This window comes from Paraphaeosphaeria sporulosa, assembly GCF_001642045.1.
Source record: "Paraphaeosphaeria sporulosa strain AP3s5-JAC2a unplaced genomic scaffold CC84scaffold_1, whole genome shotgun sequence".
In the NCBI taxonomy this organism is placed as follows: Eukaryota; Fungi; Ascomycota; class Dothideomycetes; order Pleosporales; family Didymosphaeriaceae; genus Paraphaeosphaeria; species Paraphaeosphaeria sporulosa.
The window spans coordinates 2,835,845-2,851,831 of record NW_017253360.1 but is presented as its reverse complement, the minus strand read 5'-3'; the positions used below and the strand labels follow the sequence as shown (position 1 = coordinate 2,851,831).

General features: G+C 54.8%; 7 protein-coding genes across 7 annotated transcripts; 2 read left to right on the top strand and 5 right to left on the bottom strand.

Annotated features, from left to right (window-relative positions):
• Positions 1-21: 21 nt before the first annotated feature.
• On the top strand, positions 22-1,906 carry CC84DRAFT_71723 (PLC-like phosphodiesterase). The gene has a single exon (XM_018187141.1). The coding sequence runs from the start codon at positions 439-441 to the stop codon at positions 1,846-1,848; it is 1,410 nt and encodes a 469-aa protein (XP_018042536.1). The 5' UTR covers positions 22-438; the 3' UTR covers positions 1,849-1,906.
• On the bottom strand, positions 1,848-3,257 carry CC84DRAFT_1159523 (3(2),5-bisphosphate nucleotidase HAL2). The gene has a single exon (XM_018177259.1). It carries the CDS (start codon positions 3,026-3,028, stop codon positions 1,964-1,966), a length of 1,065 nt encoding a protein of 354 aa, XP_018042535.1. The 5' UTR covers positions 3,029-3,257; the 3' UTR covers positions 1,848-1,963.
• Positions 3,258-3,560: 303 nt separating this feature from the next.
• CC84DRAFT_1254494 (zf-C3HC-domain-containing protein) lies at positions 3,561-5,105 on the top strand (the record flags this gene model as incomplete). The annotated part of the gene is made up of 2 exons (XM_018184468.1): positions 3,561-4,287; positions 4,333-5,105. 2 exons carry the CDS (start codon positions 3,561-3,563, stop codon positions 5,103-5,105), a joined length of 1,500 nt encoding a protein of 499 aa, XP_018042534.1.
• An 824-nt stretch (positions 5,106-5,929) lies between these two features.
• Positions 5,930-8,083, bottom strand: CC84DRAFT_1077854 (ATP-utilizing phosphoenolpyruvate carboxykinase; the record flags this gene model as incomplete). The annotated part of the gene is made up of 6 exons (XM_018173776.1): positions 5,930-6,223; positions 6,274-7,013; positions 7,065-7,389; positions 7,625-7,825; positions 7,881-7,956; positions 8,034-8,083. 6 exons carry the CDS (start codon positions 8,081-8,083, stop codon positions 5,930-5,932), a joined length of 1,686 nt encoding a protein of 561 aa, XP_018042533.1.
• Positions 8,084-9,655: 1,572 nt separating this feature from the next.
• On the bottom strand, positions 9,656-11,195 carry CC84DRAFT_1159521 (uncharacterized protein). Its single transcript, XM_018177258.1, has one exon. It carries the CDS (start codon positions 11,143-11,145, stop codon positions 9,862-9,864), a length of 1,284 nt encoding a protein of 427 aa, XP_018042532.1. The 5' UTR covers positions 11,146-11,195; the 3' UTR covers positions 9,656-9,861.
• Positions 11,196-11,675: 480 nt separating this feature from the next.
• CC84DRAFT_1159519 (ABC-2 type transporter) lies at positions 11,676-12,480 on the bottom strand. The gene has a single exon (XM_018177257.1). The coding sequence runs from the start codon at positions 12,333-12,335 to the stop codon at positions 11,841-11,843; it is 495 nt and encodes a 164-aa protein (XP_018042531.1). The 5' UTR covers positions 12,336-12,480; the 3' UTR covers positions 11,676-11,840.
• Positions 12,481-13,499: 1,019 nt separating this feature from the next.
• On the bottom strand, positions 13,500-15,328 carry CC84DRAFT_1192444 (FAD/NAD(P)-binding domain-containing protein). The gene is made up of 4 exons (XM_018181249.1): positions 15,159-15,328; positions 14,530-15,101; positions 13,935-14,477; positions 13,500-13,884 (listed from the first exon to the last, which is right to left on the bottom strand). The coding sequence occupies exons 1-4, from the start codon at positions 15,281-15,283 to the stop codon at positions 13,541-13,543; spliced, it is 1,584 nt and encodes a 527-aa protein (XP_018042530.1). The 5' UTR covers positions 15,284-15,328; the 3' UTR covers positions 13,500-13,540.
• Positions 15,329-15,987: the final 659 nt, after the last annotated feature.

The following is a 15,987-nucleotide window of genomic DNA, read 5'->3' as shown; positions in this document are numbered from 1 at the left end:
CATATTGATACGCAACGCTCTTGCTACATGTCCTGCTTCGACATCGCTTATGACCCCTCACTACGATTACGGCGCGCTAATTTAGTCTAGATGTTGTCTGATGTTCCTGAACAAGTGGACCCGATCGGGCGCCCATCTGGAGCTCCAATTGGCCTGGCCAAGTCGGCAAGATCGGGTGGCTTACGTCGTCGTGGGATGCCGTAGCTTCACCATCCAGCTGAAGGTCGGAAAGATGGCAGCAGAGATTTCGGACTCACTTGTATTTGCTCGGCGTCCTCTACACAAACCTGCCATACCTATCCTATCGCTTCATGTTATTCCACCGGATTGATAAAAACTACAGCTGTAAAGAGTCGGGCTTGAATTGGGAACAGAGTACATACACCCGTAACTTTCCCGTAACAAGATCCTCCCTAATCATAGTTTTCACTCATCAAAATGCCCTCCAAAGGCGTCCTCTGCTTCTCTTACCTCACCGTCCCGGGCACCTCCATTGAGTTCACAGTTCCGGGAAAAGCAGTAACGAAGTCGGATCTTCAGCAATACCAGACCACCCACCTGGAAGTCGAGTCCTCGGCTCTCCCCCACTTCAAGTTCACGGGCCGCTTTCAATTCGTTGTCCGGCGTGACGGCCGCGACTTGACAACGCAATGGGTTGACGTCAACAGCGCGACCGGCAAGCTCGGCGACGGCACGCTGAAAACCATGGACCAGACGCCTGCGGTATTTGTAGAAGATCTGGTGGTGTGCTATGGATTCTACGACGCCGGGCCGGGGGTCGCAGGGCTGCCGAAACAGCATCTGTGCTATGTGACCGTGACAAGGAACCTGGAGAACTGGATGGGAGACGCGATTGCCCAGGACCAAGACATGTCGTCCAAGAAGTTCAGCAAGATGGTCCTCCCCGCGGCGCACGACATCGGCATGAACAGCATGGCGATCCCGCTCTCCCTCCTCTCGCGCGCAGGCACAGGCGCCATCAAAGAAGTCCTCGGCCGGGAGCTTCCCCACGTCCTCTCCATCTTCAACAAAGCCGGCGACGCGGCCGTGAACCGCATCGCGCCCGACATCATCCGCGCACTCGCCATCACGCAAAAGGACAGTCTCGAGAGCATACTGAAGATCGGGGCGCGCTACTTTGAGTTCCGCCCCGCGCAGTGCCACCGCCAGCTGCAGAGCATTGGCGGACTCGAGGACACGTGGTACTTCCAGCACGGGGTGATTCCGGGGATGAAGTACGTCGACTTCCTATCCACGCTCGTCAAGTTCCTCGACGAGCATAAAGACGAGGTGGTTGTCGTGCAGAACAGGTGGGATGGCGTGCCGGGCGAGTGTCCGCGACCTTCCAACGACGATCTCGGCAACATGCTGCAAGATGTCCTTCGCGGGAAAGAGCTGCAGGCTGGTAATCTAGACGACATGCTGGGGAAGAGTATCAGGGATCTGAGGAACGAGAAAAAGCGGCTCATCGTGCTGCAGAACGCGAGGCAGGTCTCCAACTACGACGACGATGCGAATGCGACGTTGGATGGGGACTCTATGGTCAGCAAGCTCAATGACATGGCGAGAGATCTGCCCAAGGGACAGCAGATTACGCTGCTGCAGTGCCAGGCTACGGCGACGAATATCAGAGACGTGATTATTGCGTCGGTGCTGGATGCCGATGTCAGTACGAGTCCGATCCTTGCGACGAAGCCAGTATGCGATGCGAAGATTCTGCCATTGTTGAGAGGGGAATGCGGAAAGTGTTTGACGAGAGAGGAGAGTGTCGTTGTGCTGTTGAACGATTTCTTCGATGGCGCGACGGCGGACGTGGCGATTGAGCTGTGCAAGGAGAGGATGAGGTAGTGGGTTGTGATTTCCGCGTCAGTATATATGTCAAAGTAAAGCTTCATACACAAGCAAATGGACATGTCTTCATACAGGTCGTAATGTTTACATTAAACGTCCAGGTTGGCAGAGTCTATTGCTTTGCGCCGAGAACCTCCTTTACTACCTCGATGACCTTGGGGAACACTGATTTCGGTGCGGCTACGACGCCCTTGTTCTCCTTGAGCGTCCTGCCAATGCCGAAGTCTAGCGGCTTGCCATGTGCATCGGTAACCTCGCCCCCGGCTTCTTGTACGATGACTACACCAGCGGCGTGATCCCAGATCTTCTCCTCGTACGACTTGCTGACAGGCAGTCTCAGGTACAGGTCACCCGCTCCCCTCGCAATGGAAGCGTACTTGGCTTGCGAGTCCATACGAACGCTAGCCTTTGTGATGCCGAGCTTCGAAGCGATGCTTGCTTGATCGCCGTGGCTCGAGTGGCCTGCCTCTACGCTCTCGCAGAAAGTGGCCTCGCTGATATCGGTCACGTCCTTCATCGAGATCTTCTGCGCCTCTTGCAATCCCGCCTTGCTGAGTGGCCGGCTTGATGCTCCCTCGCCCTTTACAGCGCTGAAGAGGACACCCTTGCCCTCGCCAGAGTCTGCGTCAGCGCCGATGGAAGAGTCGAGAGGCGCTTTGTCGTCGACGGGCAGGTTAGGGCACCCTAGCACTCCTACGGTCGGGACACCATCCACCATGAGCGCCAGGCACACGGCGTATTGTCCACCACGCAGGAAGCCCTTGGTGCCATCGATGGGGTCGAGCGCCCAAATCCTGCCTTTCCTTCCTCCAGCGCTCTTACCACTGTCTAAAGCCTCCAGCAAAGCATCCTTGCTCTTAATGGGTCCTCCAATCTTGTCCTCTGCCACACTGTCCTCCAGCTTGGCTGCCGTGACCAAGTCCCACACCAGGTCGCGCAGAGTCTCATCGGCGCGTAGATCGTCTGCATCCTCCTCGCCCACAACTTCGTCTTCGGGGAACACGTGCTTTATGGATGCGATGATGAGGGCCTGGGCGCCGAAGTCGCCGATTGTGACGGGCGAAGCGTCCGACTTGGTGAGGGTGCCCTTGGAATGGGATGTGAAGACGGATTTGGTGAGGAGGGTCGCGCGCTGGACGGCCAGCAGAGCTGTCTCGAGCTCTTTCTCGTAGGCCATGGTCGCGATGGATCTGTTGAAGCTGTGGAAGGAGCCTGAAGAAGTTGGGAGAGCGACTGCGGGGGAGGGGCACGGGTAAATGTGCTGCTTCAATTGCGCTAGGCGGAGGCCACTGCGGGAAAGGAAAGAAGAGAACGGGACGAGTGCGGCGGCCAGGATGACTAGGGCGCAGAAAAAGTATGTGTATGGCGCAACGCGTGGTAGCATGTGCGCAATGGGCGGGCGCTGGTGGGGTGCGCGAGGCGTGAAAGTACGTAACGCGGCCTTGGCGGGAGCGGCGGCCAACGGAGGTTTGACGCGCTCCCACGACAACGGCACGCGCCGTTGCGCTGGGAAGCGCTGTTGTGTGTTTTTGGCTACCGTTCGCCCAGTTGCTGAGACCGCAGCTCAAACTCACCGGCGCTTGTGCCTATCTAATCGCAATCCCCGTGACGTGCTTCACCCCTGCCTTGGGGAGTAAACAAAGCGCAGCCACAGGAGCTTTGTAGCCCTCGTACACGGCTGCACGCCCATCGCACCTCGACAGCGCTCCATGGCATCCTCACCACCGCGGGCGCAAGAGCCCGCCCTCGCGACGACAAAACGCAAGTTTGATACGCTGCTCGACAGGCTGCAAAATGCGAGCGCTTCGACCACCTCCCTTGCCAACACCCTCCGCGAGTCCAACGGCTCCACCGCTTCATTCACCATACCCGCCACACCCGAACCTGCCTCGAAGCGGAATCGACTCTCAGACATTGGCATGGATCGCTCGCGGCAGGTGTCCGGCAGCGAACGGATACAGCAGCTGAAGTCACAGCTCTTGACGCCGCGCAAAGAGGGTCTCGACAAGGCCAGCAGTCCCAAAGGCAGCCCGAGTGGACTGCGTGTGGTGGGACAGCACCAGACATCAGTCAAATCGACCACGCCACGCAAGCCGGCAAACTACCAGCCATACAGCCAGGAGCAGTTCCTTGCCCGACTGAAAACCTTCGCCGACGTGAAGAAGTGGACCAACAAGCCGGATGCTATTGACGAGGTCGAGTGGGCAAAGCGCGGCTGGTCGTGCGATTCTTGGAATACTGTGGCGTGCAAGGGGGGCTGCGAGAAGAGGCTCGTCGTAAGGCTGCGGCCCAAGAGGAAGGACAAGGATGGCAAGGAGCTGGACATGAGCGAGGATCTCACAGTCGAGGTCGAGCCTGCGTTGGTGGACAAGTACCAGGAGCTCATCGTAGACGCACACCGCGAGGACTGTTTATGGAAGAAGCGCGGCTGTCAAGGTACGTCGATCCCCCGTATTGCTGTTGGAAGGCTAACATCATTAGACGATATCTATCACATACCAATACCGAACCGCGCGCAGAGTACAGCCGACCTCCTCGCTCGTTATCAATCCTTCTTGCCCATCGTCAACGACCTGCCGATCCTCGAGGACCTCATATACCCTGACCCTCGAATAGAGGACTTGCTCAAGCGCGTGCCTACCTCTTTCTTCACCCTTCCTGGCTCCGAGATATCCGCAAGTCCTCCCGCAACACCCTCAGAGATAGTGTCGTTCTTGTTTGCCGTCTTTGGCTGGAAGGGCGTTTCGGAGACCAAGATATCAATGGCAGTCTGCAGTCACTGCCACCAGCGTGTCGGCCTGTGGCTTGTGAACAATGACCGGCTCAAGGAGATGAGCAAGAAGCTGGGCGTGCCTATAGAGACCCTGCGCCTCAACCTGGTCGAATCGCACCGGGAGCACTGTCCGTGGAAGAACCCCAACACTCAGCACAACCCGACCGACGGTCCCATAGCGAACATGGCTGGTTGGCAAACCCAAGAGTTCATGTTGCTGGGTACGAGGAGAGAGAGGAAGGAACGGGAGCCCACGCACACAAGGAATATAGAGAGTGTGGATCTAGGGAGTACTGTCTCCTATCCGCGAGGCAGCACTGAAAGCGTGAGACCGGATAAGGAGGATGAGGACAAGGATTTGCAGTCAAAGTGGAAGAAGCTCAAGGCTAAGCTGAAGAGGACGGCCTCGAAGAAGAGCTTGAGGAGCACCAAGAGTGTCAAGAGTACGAAGAGCGCGAAGAGTGTCGCTGAGAAAGAGTAGGAGAGCCCAGAGATGCGTGAAGTGTGCCTCGGTCGTCAACTCGCAGTAACACTTTCTCGATGCTCAAGCGGTAACGATGATTCTCACAGGAATCCCCAATGGCCATGTTTGGAAGTTGATAGGTTAAGAATTGATACCCAAGTTTGTCAGTTGAAGCATCGCTAGCACCTCTTCGAATGTGGGTGCACGGCATTGTTCGTTTTTGGAATTCACATGTCCCCCCCAAGACCGAATCAATTTGGTGGCTCCCAAACTCGTCGCCATCTCCCTCTCCAACAACTCCATCTACCGAACCTGTAAGAATATCAAGACGGAGAACTCTCTATAACGTCCAATCCAGACAACGTTACACAAGCGACGAGTGACCACAGAGTGAAATATAGAATCATCCAATGAATTCGCTCGCACCTATATACTCCCTATTTTGTGCCCATGCAATGCCGTCTCGGCTCGGCTCGCAATCAAACTATCTTCCAGCACCACTCATGCTGTCCGCTATCCATCCTCTCGCCCAATGCTCTTCCTCTCATCATCGCCAGCAATCGCTCCATAATACAAGGCTTTAGGAAGCCTCCATGAAAATGTACAACCCGAAAAGTAAGTCGTCCGATATATTAGATATCAAAAGGATCAACGGATCCCGAGCAAGGAGTAAGGAAACTCGTAAAGCATCGACGCGTCGATGCGCTTATCGACCCCGGAGGCTTAGGAAAAGATAGAGAAAAGCTTACGGCTCACTCGACAGTCTACACCTGCGAGCCAGAAAGTAAGTAAAAGCCCCATTTGAACAACACGCGGAACAGAACGCGGCATCGACAAAGGGTCTAGTGCTTGGGGCAGCAGCATACGTGGGGGCCCGCCTTGAGGACCTCGGGCGTGGCCTCATCCTCGTACTTCTTAAAGTTCTCCATGAAGAGCTTGCCGAGCTTCTCGACCTCACCCTTGAAGTCGGCCGTGCCGTTCCACGACTTGGCGGGGTTGAGCAGCTCGTCGGGGACGTTGGGGCACGTCTTGGGAACCGAGAGGCCGAAGGTGTCATACACCTCGTACTCGACGTTTGCAAGCTCGCCTGAGTGGATGGCGTCCAGGATGGCGCGTGTGTACTTGAGGGGGCAACGCTAGGATGTTCGTTAGTAAAGGAGGGAGTTGTAGGTGGTTTTGTTCATACCTTGCCGCCAGTGGTGGCTCCAGCACCGACCCAGCCGGTGTTGAGCAACCACGCGTTGGCCTTGTGCTCCTCGATCTTCTCCGCAAGCATCTTGGCATATCGCATAGGGTGCAGAGCCAAGAAGGGCTGAGCGAAGCACGAGGAGAAGGTGGCCTGGGGCTCGGTCACACCCTGCTCGGTTCCAGCCATCTTGGAGGTGTAACCAGAGATGAAGTGGTACATGGTCTGCTCGCTGCTGAGCTTAGAGATGGGCGGCAGTACACCGCGAGCATCGCAGGTGAGCAGAACAATGTTCTTGGGGTGGTTGTTGGAGATGCAGGGAATCTTGGTGTTCTCGATGTACTCGATGGGGTATGCGCAGCGGGTGTTCTCGGTCAGGGTGTCATCGTCGTAGTCGACAACACGGCTGGACGGGTCAAAGACAACGTTCTCCAAGATGGCACCAAAGCGGATGGCACCGAAAATATCGGGTTCCTTCTCCGCAGACAATCCTATTGTCTTGGCGTAGCAACCACCCTCAATGTTGAACACACCCGTATCGCTCCAGCAGTGCTCGTCATCGCCGATGAGTGCACGCTTGGGGTCGGCAGACAGGGTGGTCTTTCCGGTGCCTGACAGACCGAAGAAGACAGTGACGTCTCCGTCCTGGCCCTCGTTCGCTGACGAGTGCAGGGTAAGGACGTTGTGCTTAACAGGCATCTCAAAGAAGAGCACGGTGAAGATGCCCTTCTTCATCTCACCTGAATGGGGTTAGCTTCATTGTCAGCAGTGCGGTAGAGTGCAGAACTCACCAGCATACTCGGTACCGAGGATGACCATCTCCTTCTCGGCAAAGTTGATGGCCACGGACGTCGATGAAGTCATGCCGGCAGTGTATCTGTTCGCGGGGAAAGCGCCGGCATTGTAGATGACGTAGTCGGGATGGAAGTGCTCAAGCTCCTCCTTGGACGGGCGGATCAACATGTTGCGCATGAAGAGCGCGTGGTAGGCGCGGGCGCAGACGACGCGCACGCGTATCCGGTAGCGCTCATCCCATCCTGCGAAGCCGTCGACGACGTAGATGCGGTTCCGGGTGTTGAGGTAGTCGATGGCACGCTCGCGGTTGATGCGCCAGACCTGGGTGTCGATTAGCGAACGGTTCCGGAATGCTCCCACGTGAGGGATTTCCCCAAGGGCGGAGCCCGCATGAGCGGCGATGCGGGGCAACGGCGCTTGCAGGAGGCTTGCAGGGATGCTCGGCAACACTCGACTACAGTCGGCTAGGGCACCGTCTGGATTACGTCTGGCGCTTTCACGAGCAGCCGCAGCGCAACGACCGGCGAGGAACGGAACGAAAGGGAGATGATCTTACATCAGGCGTCATGGGCTTGTTCACGGGGCCCCACCAAACGTCGTTTTTCGACGAGTCCTCCTCTACGATTCGCTTGTCCGAGGGCGAACGTCCAGTCTTGGCTCCCGAGTACGCAGAAAGCGCACCGGTCGATGTGATGGCTGAGCCAGATTCGTATACGAGAGCATCCTCGTAAAGAGCAGCTACTGAGGGGTTGGCGACCTGAGGCAATGGTTAGAACACGGGAAACCGCGTCGCAAGCAGCACCCAGACTCACAATGGCAACGCGGTCGTAGTCAATGTGTGCTCGGTCATGGAGCTCTTCCTCGATCTCAGTATGATCCTTTGAAGGCCTGGTTCAACATGTTAATTCACCACAGTGTCTCGATGGCAATGGCACCCTGTGCTGGGCAGTGACGGCAGGACGTACTGGACACCGGCCGGGTGGAGGCCTGTCTTGTTGACGCTTTGAGAAACCATGGTGGAAGCAACTTTGGATGATATGGATGAGGAATGGTAGTTGGAACGCTGCTGCTTGGACACCTGCTGACGGGCAAAGTCTTGGGCCAAAGGCGCGGGGCTTGATGTGCGGATGAGGGGTTCTTGCTGCCCTTTATATTCCATCGTGACGACGTAGCCCAAGTTCCAATGTTTGAGGCCGGGGGCTAGGCTAGTAGGCGGGAGTGCGTGATTGGGCCACGGGCTGGCGTAGTGTGTAGCTGGAGGAGTGGGCGGAAAGTATCGGAATCTCTCAGCTACGATGCTCGGGGAAGGCAGGAGCGACTGGGAGAAGGCCCGGCAAGTCGTGCCCAGCGCCTTTATGCTGGGGCGGTTGGGACGTGGAAGAAACACCATGGCCCTGTTCGATCTGCGCGCAAGGGCGAGTCACAACGATGTCATTGTCGATGCGACGCCTTCACATGATGTGCGAGGACCACCAACCCAGGACCCTCGCGTGGCCACGCTGAGCAACGCAAGCAACCGCACAGGGCCGTCACGCCCTGGGCGTCTCTGCGGGCGAGTGATTGCGGCTAGGCTGCCCGGTGTGCTGCTGGGGGCGGGTCTGGGCGATTGTCTTTGTGCGTGTTGTGGGGAAAGGACATGACGTCGGCCGGAAGCAGCTCGCGCACGCCAACCCCACACAAACGAGCATATCTCGATTGGCCGCGCAGAGGCAGCATCTCAGCGTGCGCGACAGCCTTCCCCTTCGCAACCGCCGCAGCGCGTGCCCTTGGGGTTTGCCAGGCGCGGGCTGGCTATCCACGGCTGGCGCGCCCGGCTGCTCCCCCAAGCTGCACGCGTTGCCGACGCAGCACCCGAACGACAGCCGGACAACCAACATGAGGCGGTGCAGCGCGTTCGTGCCCAAGTCTGTTCCGGTTACTCTTCGCCAGCGCCAAGCACCCCCCTGCACCGCCATCGCACCCAGCTCGATCTGGGCAGTCCACGATGCTGCACACCTCGGCCAGGCGGGAGGTGCCAACACCTGAGACGACCGCAAAGCCGAGCGAGGCCGCACCATTTGATTGACCTCGGGCGCTTCATGTGCGCAGCCACCCTCCTCGGAATCAGGAGAGAGCCTTTTCTTGTGATAGGGCTCCCGGCGTTGGGGCTCATGCTGGATATTCGCGCGGGAGTGCGCAGCGTGCAGATGTCAAACATGGAGCCGGGACATGCCCAGCCGAGCGTTTGCACGAGTTAATTGCTCGTTGCGGCATTAGAAGCTTAGCAGTCGCAGGCGTGTGCGGTAGCAGCTCCACAACGCGCACAAACATGACTACGGACACGCCATCGTGACAGTTGATAAAGTCTCTTCCGAACGCGTGCTCCAGTCACGAAAAGTCGCGCTCCAGAACCACGGCTCCACAGTCGCTAAAAATTACATAAGCTCTACCTACCTGTGGGGAGGATTGACGTCTGGCCGGAAATTGGCGTGTGCGCTGCTGGACCTCTCCCCAGCCTCGGGTGTATTCGCACCGGCCGGCCGCGGACATTCTTCGACTAACGGAATTGACAAACGCGAATCTGCGGTCTGCACAATGCCTACGCCTTGTCCCTATTCCGCTTTCCACTCACCTCTTTCTTGTCCTTTCGATCCTTTTGACTAAACACCGACTTGATCTTGCGCGCACCGCCCAAGCAGAGCCACGTGCCTAGGAAAACCACAAAGAAGTTGAAGATGAAGATCCACATGATGCCAAAATCACGCCTGTATGCCCGTTAGCTTTGACCGGCCGATGGAGACCTCTCCGGACCACTTACCAGATGTTCTTCTCGGATACATTGAACGACGCAGCAAAGGCGTCTCCAGTCGCGTACTGGCAGTAACCGCAATCCCCATTTGGCTGCGTCTGCACGTATCCACCACTTTGTTGGGCAAAACCACCAGCGTATGTTTGACAGTCTTGTCCCGGCGGAGGCGGAAAGATCGCCAACTCGGCAATGTCGCATACAATAGGTTGCCCTCGCACGAGCAGAGCCAGGAAGCCTTCAAGGAGGTAGTGGAAAGGTGACAACCAGTACATCCAGCGCCGCCAGAAGGTTGGCAGTGCCGCGTAAGGCACAACGACACCACAGAAGCCCGCAATAAAGGTGAAGAACAGCGGCACCATGAGCGAGGCGAGCAATTCGTTGGGCGCAAAAGCTGCAATTGCTTGCCCAAAACCGAGATAGTACACCTCGAAAACCATGATGAAAAGCCACACGCTGGCAGAGGTGTAGGTATCGCGTGTGAACCAAGTCGTCCAGTACCAGCAGCACCAGTAAATCGTGCCAGCGACTACTCGGTAGGGAAGCTCACTGAGTATGGTTCCCCACATGAATGCCGGCCACGAATAGATCTTTGCGTTGCCTTCGCGAGACGAGTAGATCGATCGCATACGTATGAAGCGAGGTTGCAGCTGCTGGATGAGCGGCGGAGAAATCGTCAGTGTAAGGAATGTCGAGAAGAGCCGCGACTGCATGTCAATCTGGCTGTTTCCAAGATGCCAAAGTTTGAAGCCGTTGAACAAACCAGTAATAATATGGAGCATCGTGAGACCCATCACGTAGGGAGGATCGCGCCATATCTGCACGAAGTTGCGGTGGATGACGGTGGCCAACTGCGTCGTGAGAGGCATAGCATACCTCCTGTCATCGCGCACCTCGTCTTTCGCAGCGTTTCGGCGGTTTGAGATGATCTCTTGGATTTCCTGGGTGAGCCTTTCGTTCTCAGAGGAGGACGCCCAGTCATCGCCCCAGTCTTTGCCTTTGTAGTTCGGATCGCCCGCACCGATCGCTTCAAGCATGTATTCTGCCGGGTTCTCTTTTGGTGGACACTTCTTGGCTCCATTTCGTTCGAGATAGTCGAGGAGCGTGCGGTTGTCATGGCCAAGTTCTCCAAAGTACACTGTCCTTCCACCTGCACAGTTTGCATCAGCAAGGTTCCTGATCACATCCAAGTAGCCTTGAACATCCTGGAGAAGCGTGCGCTCATTCCTTTCGTAGGGTATCGTGTAGGTAAGGTTTTGCCATGTGACTGGAGATGAACGATTACTTTCCATGTAATGAGAATGGAAGCTTGTTTCGCTTACAGATGGTCTCGTTCTTAGCGACACCTTCAACAGAGTCGTTGTTTCCACGCTCGTGCACGTCATCAGCTACTGCCTCTGACTTGCCGTTCTCTATATCCCCGGCCCGTGTCTTGACTTCCATAGCCTTCTCAACTGTCTTGGGAACTTGACCTCGCTTGTAGATCGTCACAGCGCCGCCACCCTTGTTCGGCTTCTGTATCTCCATCCCTATAGCCGTCAGGACAATGAAGAAGATCAGGAACGCAGCAATGAAACCAAAGTTGCCTACAAATAAGTTAGTACGTGTGAGCATGTTTGCTGCAGGAGTACCCACGCCACAGATGACTCCTTGAGTACTGATATGCGACCGAGATGTAGTTCGCGCCACTGACTGTCAAAGAGTCAGGCGTGCTTCCTTGAATCGCACATGACTGATACTGGCTCTGGGCTCCTGGTATCTGAGGAACAATGTAAGGAGCGACACACTCCACTTCCAGATTGTAGTACTCATTGGCCAACAGCGCTTCAAAGCCGTATTGAACAGGGTTGGCGCATCGAATCCAAGAAAACCACGCATGCATTTTGCTTGGTGGTATGAGGTATCCGGTATAGACAACCAGAGCCTGGATCGCTACACCTGTGATTCTCGTTGCCACGTCCAGCGAGCCTACCAAGGAACCAATCGCTCAGAAGAATGAGTACATCGTCATGGTTATGATCCACAAGAACAGCAACGAGATGAAGAACTGGGAAGCGGTGCGCTGGAGACCCGCCATAAAATATACGACAATGTCAAAGATAAACACCTGGACCAATACCTGTGGGATGTCGATCAACACTTGAGCAATAGCATAAGCGGAAGGTCGGTAGAATGAGAAGCTTTTGTGTTTGAGATGAACCGGTCGTGATTCGAAAGTCGACGTCAACTCTGCAAGGGCGAGCAGCGCGTTCAAAAGCAACGTATAAAACAAGACACCGCCACGGGGGAACACTCCGGCTGCGGTCTTGGGCAAGTCGTAGAAAAGTGAGCCAATAATGAGAGCTTGGAAGAGAACACCGCCCCATTTACCAAACAATGATTGCGGATCACCAAGCATGACTTTTGCCTGACGGGATGTGCAGGCGATTACCTGCTTGTGGAACGGCAGAGTGAAGTTCTTCTTCTTCGTCTCTTTCGACATTGCCTTTTCTCGCTCCTCCGTCAAGCGTTTCGTGTCGCTGGGGCACTCGCTGCTGGGCTCGGGTGTGCATTCTCGTCTCCTCGAGTACCAATGTACGACTGTGCGCGACTAAAATCTGCGGGCGTCTCTATCCACCCGCCGGGAAGCTCGTCTATATGTGGGGTTGGGTGCTCCATATTAATATGTTAAGCTGGCGCTGAATTGTATCGTTAGCATCCTCTTTCACAATCGGCATGGGTCACGACATCACAGCAGCCCATATTTGGGCAGAACAGAGCGTATTCGGATGTAGCAAACTGTCTCACGTACATATGATGCATATAATGAGAACTAATAGTGTGCCGTTCTGCGTTAGAACGCGTCGCCAAATGAGGTTCTTGGTTTTCCCTGCGGCATTGGAGACGAATAAATGCTTCGACAGGAGTCGAGAACGATTGTTCTGGAAAAGTGAAAACGTAGGGCTTTCACTTTCCCTAACAGCCTCCGACTGCGCCTGTCCTGACGTCTCCATGTTGCTAGGGCATTGGTAGTATCATCCTCACGTCTGATAGGATTGCTTGGCGATGGGAAAGTGCTGATGTCATTGCAAAGTCACGATAATTCGTTTCAAATGCCTTCAGACATGCGGTTTTATACAAGCCGTATGGGGCAGTCCGCGGGACGAGCCTAGCTCAAGCTTTGTTGCGTATGTGCGCTGTGGATATGTTACGCCATGCGGCGTCGAATCTGGTCGAAAACAGCCTCGCGCCGGCACCCCAGCTGATCGATCCGGGATATCGCCAAGACAGTGATAGATCCATGGGCATTTCGGGCAGATGACCCCTTGTACGAGGTACAATTCAATGTACGAATAGTAGCCCAGGACCAATTGTTGATGTATCAGGAAGACCGTGATGCTCGCCGCTCGAGATTAAGCATTGCCTAGGTAGGAGTGTCGAGATCGGATCAAGTTGTTAGCCGCGTTAGAGGCATTTTAGAGTGCATGCATATGGAAGGGCCGGAAAAGGTACGGATTTAGTCGATGTATTAGGCATTCTACACGATGAGATGAACCTTTGGTGCGCGATCACGGAAGATTTGTAGTTTCATCGCGTCCGCGAGTATGAATTAGGAGCATCCGGTACGCGCCTGAAATTATCCATTCATAAAGTGAAGAACAAATTACAGGCATCACTTCGAATCCGACCCGAATCAAGTCATGATGTTTATTCCACAGCTTCGAGACCAAGAGAGCCTTGCACCATGTTGATAAAACGGCCGTCAATTGTGTCCGAGGTGAAACTGTCCACATTAATAATGTCCGCCTTGAGCGCCGTCTTTTTCGCACGTAAGGACTCAAGTATTTCCAGCTCCTCCTGGGAGAGATACGAATGGAGCTTCTCCATGTCTTGCTCACCACCAGCCGCCTTGAGAGACTCAACCCTTCTCAAGACAGTGTCACGCTTTGCTAGATCCAATGGTGACACAAACGCCGTGAAGGAAAAGTCAACGGCGTTGCGCACTTCCTCTTGAGTTCCCACTGCATTGACGTCGGCAATGCCCTGGATGACTTCACGTCGTTAGCGATTTACATGAAGGAACCCCGCTGAGACCACTCACTGGATTGGAAATGATCAAATGCACGAGCAAACCCCGCCTCGTCTGGATCACTAAGTACGGCTCGGTCCGGCTCTCTCATCTGCTTCAGAGCGCTCAGGACTATTAGGAGAAAGCGTGTGTAACTTCGAGCAACACGTTTCGAATGCCATTCTAAAGCCTCATATTCGCTGCATTGGCCCTTGATCGAGGCACAGATGGTTGCGGCAGCGGAAAGCCCACTGGATACAGCGAGATGAACACCTGATGAGAAGAAAGGGTCAATGAAGCTACCAGCATCTCCGACAATGCGTGTGTTATAGCTTGCATAGGACGAGGCGCTGTACGACCAGTCGGACGCGGCTTTGATGTCGGAGACAAGCGTGGCATCCTTAATCATCGGCTCAAGCATCCTAGACGCGGATTTCAGCACCTCTAGGTAGAATTGCTTACTGCCTGGAGAGCCCATCTCTTTTTTCTTGCGGGTGGCGACCTCTTGATCGATAACTACCCCGACAGATGTGGTACCGTTATGGAGAGGGATGAACCAGGCCCAACCACTGCCATCTGAAGACGAATTCTCAGCATTATGAACTACAGAGTAGCTGGGAACGCGAACCTGACAGTGCCTCAAAGTAAGGCACGCCCTCCTGCGGTGTACCGATGCCGTAACGTCCGGCACCCGTCCAGTAGCCCCAGCTAGCAACATTCCTAAGACCCGGCTGATGATTGAACTGCCGATTTTTGAGGTACTTTGTGCTCATAATGCCCGTGCGACCACTAGCATCAATAAGATAATCGAAGTCAATAGTGCCTGAGGTGCCATCTGCCTTGCGCGTCCAGGTCGCGGATATGGGTTTTCCGGGGTCCCGCGTCTTTTCGCTGGCAGTACTGGGGCCTTCATGGTCTGCGAATCCGATATCAGTGACCCTGACACCGTCGTAGATTGCCGCTCCGGACTTCCCTGCGTGCCGGAAGATAAGATCGTCGGCCTCAGAGCGAAGAATGTTCCAGGAATAGCCTTCTGGGCCACCGGGCCCAATGAAGTCGGTATATGCTGGCTCCTTGTTGTTCAACACAAATGCTGCACCGATCTTTTTGTAAAAGCCATGAGCCACGAAAGTCGAGTCAAGGTCCACAAATCTGAAGAAGTGGCGCAAAGACGGAAGCATACTCTCACCCACATGATATCTCCGAAAACATGAGCACTGTTGTCATGTGTATTGGTGCTCATTTGGCTGCACTTACCTAGGAAATTTCTCGCCCTCAAGCAGGACAGTATCAATACCCTCTCGAGCCAAGGCCGAGGCTGCATACGAGCCGGCCGGACCACCACCGATGACAAGAACCTCGGTGTACTCTGGGATAGACATAATGCCCTTGATGAGTGCGCCGAAGCGGCAAGTTGATTGAACAGAACGATACTTGAAGATGCTGAATGAATCACGACGAGAGCTTGGCTCTGGTCTGTCGACAGGGGTAAGCGGTAAGCACTAGCCTTGCGCAGTGCTACTGCAGCACGTGGAGTCAAAGACGGATTTCTTTTGTAGTTCTCCTGGAGTATTGTTTAGGAAGATGTTCCAAATTTCATGCCTCGAGTTATATGTTGAGCCAAGTGTAAATTCAATGTAGGGACAGAACGTTACAACTAGCGTTCCCAGGTTGCTCGTCTATCTTTCATAAAAATTGAACCTGATTGCTATGGAGTTCTTGAGAACTCGTACTGTGATCTTTGCGTTCCTCCTTGCTACCAGGATGGGATCATTCCTCCGTGAAGGCTTGCTCATGAGTTAGTTACAAATAAAGCTCAACACTACTTTGAATCTGATTCAAAGGCTCTTCGTGCTATAGATCAATTGAGGTTTGAGCACAGCTACGCAGAAGAAGTTCGCAAGTGGCTTGAGCAATGGTTGTAGTGCTTAGACTAAAGCTTCGTCTTCATGGTAGAGATTCTAGGAACATGTCTTGCGCGTTTCCTTTCTGCACACTTGTACATGGATTTGGCAAGCGATGTTACAGTCGCGAAGATACCTGCAGTGCTGACCAGATTGTGTGATGGAATTCCACCAACTGCGGG

What these genes read in the sequence shown, in the direction of transcription:
- CC84DRAFT_1159523 (XM_018177259.1), bottom strand. Translation starts at nt 3,028, where the DNA reads ATGGCCTACGAGAAAGAGCTCGAGACAGCTCTGCTGGCCGTCCAGCGC.
- CC84DRAFT_71723 (XM_018187141.1), top strand. Translation starts at nt 439, where the DNA reads ATGCCCTCCAAAGGCGTCCTCTGCTTCTCTTACCTCACCGTCCCGGGC.
- CC84DRAFT_1159519 (XM_018177257.1), bottom strand. Translation starts at nt 12,335, where the DNA reads ATGTCGAAAGAGACGAAGAAGAAGAACTTCACTCTGCCGTTCCACAAG.
- CC84DRAFT_1159521 (XM_018177258.1), bottom strand. Translation starts at nt 11,145, where the DNA reads ATGGAAAGTAATCGTTCATCTCCAGTCACATGGCAAAACCTTACCTAC.
- CC84DRAFT_1192444 (XM_018181249.1), bottom strand. Translation starts at nt 15,283, where the DNA reads ATGTCTATCCCAGAGTACACCGAGGTTCTTGTCATCGGTGGTGGTCCG. An exon ending in GAGGGCGAGAAATTTCCTAG is followed by an intron (nt 15,102 to 15,158) that starts GTAAGTGCAGCC and finishes ATGTTTTCGGAG; the next exon opens with ATATCATGTGGGTGAGAGTA. An exon ending in ATTTGATCATTTCCAATCCA is followed by an intron (nt 13,885 to 13,934) that starts GTGAGTGGTCTC and finishes AACGACGTGAAG; the next exon opens with TCATCCAGGGCATTGCCGAC.